Below are 10,880 nucleotides of genomic sequence, written 5' to 3'. Positions count from 1 at the left end.
GGGATTTGGGATAGTGCGCAGGTAACTTTCTCCTTTGTTTTTTATTGTATGTATTGGGGCATTGTTGCAGGAGTACAGGGCTAATATTGTATATTTTTATGCATTTTATACCCATTGTCAGGATATATAAAGCTATATATATATATATATATATATATATATATATATATATATATATATATGCTTTCTATAGTTGGCCCCCCTACTTTTGTCCCTGTCCCCCCATGTGCCCCCCCTAAATAAGAAAGCTGGAGACGCCACTGACTGATTCTTATTATAGAAGTAAGCATTACCCTCGAGTATCAGTTTATTATGCTGTGCCAGACTGCCAGTGACAGTGCCTGTGCAGTGTGGTGTGTGCTTGTAGCCGCTGAAATGATTTGCTGTGTTCTGTTCCATTTCTTGAACTGTTAAAGTTCATGTAAATGTGCACTGCATGGTGGCATCATCACGCAAAGACTTTTTTTTTTTTAATTAGTTTTTTTATTTTAACGTTACACTTCTGTCAAAAAAGCAATATTCCTGGAATGAAATTTGGTTTTACTTAAATAAAGACGCTATATAATGACTAAATCTGTGTCTGTAGTGCATGTTTAACCACTTGAGCCCCGGACCATTATGCTGCCTAAGGACCAGAGGTCTTTTTCCAATTTGGCACTGCGTCGCTTTAACTGCTAATTGCGCGGTCATGCAATGCTGTACCCAAACGAAATTTGCGTCCTTTTCTTCCCACAAATAGAGCTTTCTTTTGATGGTATTTGATCACCTCTGCGGTTTTTATTTTTTGCGCTATAAACGGAAAAAGACCGAAAATTTTGAAAAAAAATGATATTTTCTACTTTTTGTTATAAAAAAAATCCAATAAACTAAATTTTAGTCATACATTTAGGCCAAAATGTATTCGGCCACATGTCTTTGGTAAAAAAAATGTCAATAAGCGTATATTTATTGGTTTACGCAAAAGTTATAGCGTCTACAAACTAGGGTACATTTTCTGTAATTTACACAGCTTTTAGTTTATGACTGCCTATGTCATTTCTTGAGGTGCTAAAATGGCAGGGCAGTACAAAACCCCCCCCAAGTGACCCCATTTTGGAAAGTAGACACCCCAAGGAAATTGCTGAGAGGCATGTTGAACCCATTGAATATTTATTTTTTTGTCCCAAGTGATTGAATAATGACAAAAAAAAAAAAAAATATTTACAAAAAGTTGTCACTAAATGATATATTGCTCACACAGGCCATGGGCCTATGTGGAATTGCACCCCAAAATACATTCAGCTGCTTCTCCTGAGTACGGGGATACCACATGTGTGGGACTTTTTGGGAGCCTAGCCGCGTACGGGGCCCCGAAAACCAATCACCACCTTCAGGATTTCTAAGGGTGTAAATTTTTGATTTTACTCCTCACTACCTATCACAGTTTCGGAGGCCATGGAATGCCCAGGTGGCACAAAACCCCCCAAAATGACCCCATTTTGGAAAGTAGACACCCCAAGCTATTTGCTGAGAGGCATATTGAGTCCATGGAATATTTTATATTTTGACACAAGTTGTGGGAAAGTGACACTTTTTTTTTTTTTTTTTTTTGCATAAAGTTGTCACTAAATGATATATTGCTCACACAAGCCATGGGCATATGTGGAATTGCACCCCAAAATACATTTAGCTGCTTCTCCTGAGTATGGGGATACCACATGTGTGGGACTTTTTGGGAGCCTAGCCGCGTACGGGACCCCGAAAACCAATCACCGCCTTCAGGATTTCTAAGGGTGAAAATTTTTGATTTCACTCTTCACTGCCTATCACAGTTTCGGAGGCCATGGAATGCCCAGGTGGCACAAAACCCCCCCAAATGACCCCATTTTGGAAAGTAGACACCCCAAGCTATTTGCTGAGAGGCATGGTGAGTATTTTGCAGCTCTCATTTGTTTCTGAAAATGAAGAAAGACAAGAAAAAATATTTTTTTTTTCTTTTTTCAATTTTCAAAACTTTGTGACAAAAAGTGAGGTCTGCAAAATACTCACTATACCTCTCAGCAAATAGCTTGGGGTGTCTACTTTCCAAAATGGGGTCATTTGGGGGGGGTTTGTGCCACCTGGGCTTTCCATGGCCTCCGAAACTGTGATAGGCAGTGAAGAGTGAAATCAAAAATTCACGCCCTTAGAAAGCCTGAAGGCGGTGCTTGGTTTTCGGGGTCCCGTACGTGGCTAGGCTCCCAAAAAGTCTCACACATGTGGTATCCCCGTACTCAGGAGAAGCAGCAGAATGTATTTTGGGGTGTAATTTCACATATTCCCATGGCATGTTTGAGCAATATAACATTTAGTGACAACTTTGTGCAAAAAAAAAAAAAAAAATGTGTCTCTTTCCCGCAACTTGTGTCGCAATATAAAATATTCCATGGACTCGACATGCCTCTCAGCAAATAGCTTGGGGTGTCTACTTTCCAAAATGGGGTCATTTGGGGGGGTTTTGAATTGTCCTGGCATTTTATGCACAACATTTAGAAGCTTATGTCACACATCACCCACTCTTCTAACCACTTGAAGACAAAGCCCTTTCTGACACTTATTGTTTACATGAAAAAGTTATTTTTTTTTTGCAAAAAAATTACTTTGAACCCCCAAACATTATATATTTTTTTAAAGCAAATGCCCTACAGATTAAAATGGTGGGTGTTTCATTTTTTTTTTTCACACAGTATTTGCGCAGCGATTTTTCAAACGCATTTTTTGGGGAAAAAACACACTTTTTTAAATTTTAATGCACTAAAACACACTATATTGCCCAAATGTTTGATGAAATAAAAAAGATGATCTTAGGCCGAGTACATGGATACCAAACATGACATGCTTTAAAATTGCGCACAAACGTGCAGTGGCAACAAAATAAATACATTTTTAAAAGCCTTTACAGGTTACCACTTTAGATCTACAGAGGAGGTCTACTGCAAAAATTACTGCCCTCGATCTGACCTTCGCGGTGATACCTCACATGCATGGTGCAATTGCTGTTTACGTTTGATGACAGACCGCCGATTGCGTTCGCCTTAGCGCGAGAGCAGGGGGCGACAGGGGTGCTTTTTTTTTTTTTTTTTTTTTTCTTTATTATTTTTCTGCTTTTTTTATCTTATTTTTAAACTGTTCCTTTCATATTTTTTTTTTTTTTTATCATTTTTATTGTTATCTCGGGGAATGTAAATATCCCCTATGATAGCAATAGGTAGTGACAGGTACTCTTTTTTTAAAAAATTGGGGTCTATTAGACCCTAGATCTCTCCTCTGCCCTCAAAGCATCTGACCACACCAAGATCGGTGTGATAAAATGCTTCCCCAATTTCCCAATGGCGCTATTTACATCCGGCGAAATCTAAGTCATAAAATGCTCGTAGCTTCCGGTTTCTTAGGCCATAGAAATGTTTGGAGCCACTCTGGTCTCTGATCAGCTCTATGGTCAGCTGGCTGAATCACCGGCTGCATTCTCAGGTTCCCTGTTGAGACAGGAGAGCCAGAGAAAAACACGGAAGACGGTGGGGGGGGGGGCATTCCCTCCCACGGCTTGTAAAAGCAGTCTAGAGGCTAATTAGCCGCTAGGATTGCTTTTACATGAAAGCCGACCGCTGGCTGAAAAGAATGATACCAAGATGATACCTAAACCTGCAGGCATCATTCTGGTATAACCACTCAAAGTCGTGAATGGCGTACCTGAAGACAAAAAAATGGTTAACAATAAAGCACAGTAAATGGTAAAGTATAAAAAATTGCATACCTGAAAAAGCAAACATGATAAAACATAATAACAATAAAACATTGCAGAATAGAATACAGTAAAAAAGAGCAGAACAATAGAGAGAGAATAGAGAGAGAGAACAATAAAACGACAACTATTTTTTTTTATTTTATATATATTTTTTTTTTGACACTTTTTTTGTAACTAACTTTTGTAACTGTAACCGGTTCCAGGTTCGGGTCTCTCAAAATGCGATGGCATCTTGGGAGACCCTGTGAAAGTGTGCCTAGTCTGTGCAATGCTGTACCCTACGCTAATACTCAACTAGTGAATGGTAGCGTTCAAAACATTCACCAATGCAAAGACCAGGATTGTCGGGACAGGAGGGACAATAATAGCGGGTGTCACGCCTATATCCGCGCTTCCTGCAGACACGACATCTTTTTTGGGGGGGTTCGTTGGGTAGGGGTACTCGGGAGGACATAAAAATGCCTCTCATGCAGCCGACTGCATTTGATTGGGGATGTGAATGGGGGAAGTACGGGCGCTGCAGAAGTGGTGGGTTCCCAATTAGGATTGGCGAATGCAGCAGGAAGGGCACTATGGGCACGACGGGCCTGTGTTTGTCTTCTTGGTGGCAGCTGGACACTACTTGTGCTTGCCACCTCACCAGCTTGAACTGCACTTATGGGGCTCGCCACGTCACCAAGTGTTGCTGCAGTGCTGGTTTGACTACGACCGGGGTGTACTAGGCCGCTGGTGCTTGCCAGTTCACCAAAACACTACCAAAAAAACTGCTAGCGATCGCAGGGATCAAAGCCTGACTCTGCGAATGCTGCAGTTATGTGTTTAGTGTTTTGTAAGTGTCAGTGATCGATCGATACTGCACTTGGGTGGGCTGGGCTGGGCTGGGCTGGGCTGGGCCGGGCGGAGGGGCAAAACACAGGTGCTAGCAGGTATCTGGGCTGATCCCGCTAACACTGCGTTTTTGGGAACCCTAAACTGCTGGGGACGCTAGTATAGATCTGATCGGATCAGATATTGATCCGTTCAGATACTATACCACTAAGGGAGGTGTATGCTGCGTGCGTGGGTGTTAGCGGTACTGGCGCTAACCTGACGCTGCCTGGGGCTGGTGCTTGCCAGTTCACCAAAACGCTACCAAAAAAACTGTTAGCGATCGCAGGGATCAGGCCTGACTCTGCGAACGCTGCAGTTATGCGTTTAGTGTTTTGTAAGGGACAGTGATCGATCGATACTGCACTTGGGTGGGCCGGGCCGGGCGGAGGGGCAAAACGCAGGTGCTAGCAGGTATCTGGGCTGATCCCGCTAACACTGCGTTTTTGGGAACCCTAAACTGCTGGGGACGCTAGTATAGATCTGATCGGATCAGATATTGATCCGATCAGATACTATACCACTAAGGGAGGTGTACGGTGCGTGCGTGGGTGTTAGCGCTACTGACGCTAACCTGACGCTGCCTGGTGCTTGCTTGCCAGTTCACCAAAATGCTACCAAAAAAACTGTTAGCGATCGCAGGGATCAGGCCTGACTCTGCGAACGCTGCAGTTATGCGTTTAGTGTTTTGTAAGTGACAGCGATCGATCGATACTGCACTTGGGTGGGCCGGGCGGAGGGGCAAAACGCAGGTGCTAGCGGGTATCTGGGCTGATCCCGCTAACACTGCGTTTTTGGGAACCCTAAACTGCTGGGGACGCTAGTATAGATCTGATCGGATCAGATATTGATCCGATCAGATACTATACCACTAAGGGAGGCGTATGCTGTGTGCGTGGGTGTTAGCGGTACTGGCGCTAATCTGACGCTGCCTGGGGCGACGCATATCACCGCCGGGCGATCAGGGGGCTAAACCTTTATTCGGTAATAAACGGCGGGTGCCCTGACACTATAATAAATAAACGAACTAACCAGCGTCACCCGTAACACTTATACGGTGATCAGTGGTGAAAGGGTTAACTAGGGGGCAATCAAGGGGTTAAAACATTTATTAGATAGTATATGGGGGTCCCTGACGCTATAAAACGCTGACGGCGAACCTAAATATTTACGTCCCTAACTAGCGTCACCAGTGACACTAATACAGCGATCAGAAAAATGATCGCTTAGCGACACTGGTGACAGGGGGTGATCAAGGGGTTAAAACTTTATTAGGGGGGGTTAGGGGGGTACCCTAGACCTAAAGGGGGGTAATACTCACTGTCCCAACACTGTAACTGTCACAAACTGACACTATGCAGTAATCAGAAAAAAAAAAAAAAAAACCTGCTTGGTGTCAGTTTGTGACGGGGGGGGGGTGATTGGGGGGGGATCGGGGGGCAATCGGGGGGGGGATCGGGGTGTTTTGTATGCCTGGCATGTTCTACTGTGTGTGTAGTGTGTTGTGCACTTACATTGATGTCTTCTCCCCTCGGCGCTGGAACGGAATACCGAGCTGAGGGGAGATGACATCATTTCCTTTGCTGCTGTTTAGCATACAGCAGCAAAGGAATGTTCCCATTGGCCGGCGGCGATCGCGAGGGGGGGGGCACGAACGGATGGCCTCCCCCTCATCTCGGATCGCCGGGGAACAGAACGGGACCGCTTCGGGCGGCGGGGGGGGGTCCGATCGGACCCTCCACCCGCGGAAGGCAAATCACGTACATGTACGTGATTTTGCCTGCCCGTGCCGCTTTGCCGACGTAAATCGGCGTTAGGCGGTCCTTAAGTGGTTAAAGGAGAAGTCCAGCTTAAGGTTTTTAGGCTGGTCTTCTCCTCTGGGTCACAGGAGTGCAATTCGTTTTGCACTCCCGTGACCCGTTTTCAGCGGAGAGGGGTCTGAAGTCCGCTCTCCGCTGACGTCACTGCCATCAGTCGCGGCAGTGCATCATCACGATTCCAAGTCAGGATCCGCCAGCTGCCCTGATTGATGGCAGTCTCAGTGAGCCTTTGAAACAGCCTCTCCCCCTCCCCCTCCACAGCTCAGCGCTCCAATGAATGTGGAGGAGCAGAGAGGAAAGACGCTGGCTGACAGTCAGCAGCTTTCCTCTTGGGGATCGGCTATGTTCGGTGGCTCGGTTCTCAGTGCAGAGACGGCGGGGGACAGATGGAGCATTGGTCTGATGCTCCATCCACCGAGGTAAGTATGAATAAAAAAAAAAAATATATAACCCATACTTACAAATAATAACATATTCAATTCTTCACTCCAGGAGCATATAATGAGTTTGGAAATTGTAGAGAAATGCTTAAATAATGCATTACAATTTAACTAAACCAATTAGATTTTAGATGACTAAAATGAGTTTTAGCCAACTAAAATGATTTTAGTCAACTAAAATGTACTGGAGATTTTAGTCGACTAAATACGACTAAAACTAAAACAATTGCAGAAGACTAAAATGGGACTAAAACTAAAATGGGATTTTAGTCAAAATACTAAAGCCTCGTACACACGATCGGATTTTCCGACAACAATTGTGTGATGGCAGGGTTTTGTCGGATTATCCGATCGTCTGTACACAAGTCCGTCAGAATAAAATCTAAAGTACAAAACACGCATGCTCCGAACCAATGCTAACCATCAGACAACTGATTAGCAGAAGTTGCCCAAAGGGTGGCACTAAAGAGCTCACGGCCAACACCCTTCAGACAAAATTCCACAGATTTGTCCGATGTAAATCCAATCATGTGTACAAGGCTTAAGATTTAAACTAAATCAAAATTTGCTGCCAAAATGAACACTTCATAGGGTATTGTGAGAGGGCAGCCAGCTATGTAAATTAACCGCTTGCCGATTGGCTCATGACGATACACGTCGTCAGAAGGGCACGTACAGGCAGATTAACGTACCTGTATGTTGCCCTTTAGGAAGCGGTTTGCGGGCGCACGCACGCGCGCCCGCCACGACCTCCATGAGTGTGATCACGGGTCCCGCAGACTCGATGTCATATCATATCAAGGAGAGGTGGAACGGGGAAATGCTGATGTAAACAAGCATTTCCCCATTCTGCCTAGTGACAGGACACTGATCACCGCTCCCTTTAATCGGGAGCGGTGATCAGTGTCGTGTCACACGCAGCCACGCCCCACCACAGTTAGAATCACTCCCTAGGACACACTTAACCCCTTCACTGCCCCCTAGTGGTTAACCCCCTTCACTGCCAGTGTCATCTACACAGATATCAATGCTTTTGTATAGGACTGATCGCTTTATAAATGACAATGGTCCCAAATATGTGTCAAAAATGTGTCCGCCATAATGTTGCAGTCCAGATAAAAATCGCAGATCGCCGCCATTACTAGTAAAAAAAAAAATTAAAAATAAAAATGCCATAAAACGATCCCCTATTTTGTAGACACTATAACTTTTGCGCAAACCAATCAATAAACGCTTATTGCGATTTTTTTTTTTTTTTTTTTACCAAAAATATGTAGAAGAATACGTATCGGCCTAAACTGAGGGAAAAAAAAAATTATAGATTTTTTTGGGGATATTTATTATAGCAAAATGTAAAAAATAATGTGTTTTTTTTCAAAATTGTCGCTATTTTTTTGTTTATAGCGCAAAAAATAAAAACCGCAGAGGTGATCAAATACCACCAAAAGAAAGCTCTATTTGTGGGGAAAAAAGGACGTCAATTTTGTTTGGGAGCCAATTAGAAACAATTAGGCTCGGTTCACACATGGGCGGCACGACTTGCAGGTCGCCTCAGCGAGGCGACCTGCAAACGACTGCCGGGGCGACTTGCGAGACGACTTCTGCATAGAAGTCTATGCAAGTCGCCCCAAGTCGCCCCCAAAGTAATACAGGAACCTTTTTCTAAGTCGGAGCGACTTGCGTCGCTCCGATTAGAACGGTTCCATAGCACAGAACGGGAGGCGACTTGTCAGGCGACTAGGTCGCCTGACAAGTCGCCCCAGTGTGAACCGAGCCTTAGCCTAACAGCTGTGCTACTAAGCCACTTTATAGGGAAAATGTTCATGACTGACTGGAGTGTGCCTTTCACCCGCTTCATGCTCGGAATTATTGAAGACTAAAAAATATTAAGAGCCCTCTCAATCCTGTCCTGGATGTATTAGTTCATCTATGATGATCCATTCTCCTCTTGGGTTGGGTTTGTCATCTCTAAATCTCGTTCTCATCATCATCCAGAGAAATGTTCCGGCACAATTCACAGCTGTGACAGAGATTCTTCCTCAGGGGTCATCATATGATAACTTTTAGTCCTGGCCGGAGGGATTCCAACTTTTCCCGTTCTCTATAAGCTTCATATGACAAATGACTGTTTTTGATCCTAGAAGAGAGGATAGAAATGGTCATCAGATTTCAACAGATCACTCTAATATCCTTTATTCCCTGAGTATTCCCTAATATTATTATTATTCACAGGCCTAATTACTGATAACGGACCTCTTGCAAAATGACTAACATTTTGTACATCCTTTAACAGCCAATCAGGATCTGCCTTTCCAGAACCTGAACACTGAGAAATTATTATTATTATTATTATTATTATATTAATTTATGGGGCTATAATTATACCCCTCTATCCAGAATCTTTTATATCAGAGTGTATGTTATGCTGTATAATACACCAAAACCTGCACAGATTTATGGGCAGAGATGCAGAATGACATGATGGTGGACACTGAGATGAATACACATACATGGACAGACAGATACACCTGGGGTATTCTGGGTAAAATAAAGTCGCACCGTTAAAACACTTATTCTCATTTTGATCAGAGATATGAACGTGAGATCAACGTGTCAACCGTAATTAGCCCCATGACTGGAAAGAAATAATCAGGAATCGGTGTGAAGGAAGTCAGTGTGTGAAGTTAAAACGACAGACATGATTTGCAGGAGAGGAGAACCATCAAGGATGGAGGTAAAGGACAGGTACTCTTTTTATGCCCTGTACACACGATAGGATTTTCCAAAAAACAAAATCCATGTTTTTTTTCAGATGGATGTTGGCTCAAACTTGTCTTGCATAGGTTTTACATGTACTGTATATCTGCTTTATATATTCTTTAGAAAGTGCACATCATTTTAGAGATTCTCCCTTCTTGTTCAGCACTGGGAGTGGATTCTTGGCACACAGCCAAGACAGCTGATTGGAACAAAGGCACACACCCCCACTCCACATAGGCAGAAAACAGAGCTGTGCTGTGACAAGTCAAGCTCTCTGCTAATCCATTTATAACAATCTCCCTCAAAACAAATTTCAGGCTATTTTTATCTTGGTTAACAGAGAACTTGTCAGAAGTTATCATGCTGATAACAGAGCAATGAAACAGCAAAAACACATGGGACTCAGGGCTTTGGAGAGAGATAAGAAAACACTACAGATATATGTCAATTTTCATTAATCAGGTTTACATCCACTTTAATACCAAAATAATAACATGTTATTAGATTTTTACTCCAGGAGTATATTATGAGTTTGGCAATTCTAGAAAAATGCTTAAGTAATGCATTGCAATTTAACTAAACCCATTGATCAGGTCCACCGCATACCAAGCACACTCAACCCTGCCGTTGTCCAACCTAGAGATGTACTATGTAGTGTGCATTTTTATAAATGTAAAGAGGAAATCCTACATAAAGCACACAATCATGGTCCCGTGGACTCTAATGGTGCCCAAATTACGCTCTATTCTGTTCTCTCTCCCCGAACTCTTGCAAGTCGGAGATCCTTACAGTCGGAGGGCCCTGAGCTGGTATAACTTATATATATAACTTAAAATTGGAGGTATCCTTTCCATCTTTCGGCACGTAAAAATGGCCATGCATATAAATTTCAATCACCATTGGACCTTCTAGCCTCTATGAAAATTTGGACATCCTGCAAGTGGAACATGACCCTTGGCCTGATCCCCCCATGTCACATCTCTGTCACATCCCTGAGCTTCTGCTGTGGGAACCATGGATTCCAGCAAAATCTCCATCACATTGTAATTATTCCCTTATAATTATTGGTCTGAGAGATTTTTGGTGAACACAGACTTTATTTGGTACACTGACCTTATCTGCTATAAGGAGTTTATCCAGTGGAAGGGATTGAGAAGAAAAAGAAAGGGAGAGGGGGAGGTGAGCAGGGAGGAAGGGGAGGAAAAAAGGGAAATGTGGGTGAGGGGAAGG

General features: G+C 43.4%; 1 protein-coding gene across 1 annotated transcript in view; it reads right to left on the bottom strand.

The window, feature by feature from the left end:
• Positions 1-8,672: 8,672 nt before the first annotated feature.
• The window catches only part of LOC141116957 (NACHT, LRR and PYD domains-containing protein 3-like), an 88,081-nt gene continuing 85,873 nt past the window's right edge, over positions 8,673-10,880 (bottom strand). Inside the window, exon 9 of the mRNA XM_073609483.1 lies at positions 8,673-9,027. Within this exon, the coding sequence (XP_073465584.1) occupies positions 8,940-9,027 (88 nt within the window). The 3' untranslated portion in view covers positions 8,673-8,939. The remainder of the gene's footprint in view (positions 9,028-10,880) is intronic.

The sequence above is a fragment of the Aquarana catesbeiana genome, linkage group LG13 (genome assembly GCF_042186555.1).
Source record: "Aquarana catesbeiana isolate 2022-GZ linkage group LG13, ASM4218655v1, whole genome shotgun sequence".
In the NCBI taxonomy this organism is placed as follows: Eukaryota; Metazoa; Chordata; class Amphibia; order Anura; family Ranidae; genus Aquarana; species Aquarana catesbeiana.
The sequence above is the reverse complement of the archived record's forward strand: the minus strand, read 5'-3'. Positions and strand labels throughout refer to the sequence as shown.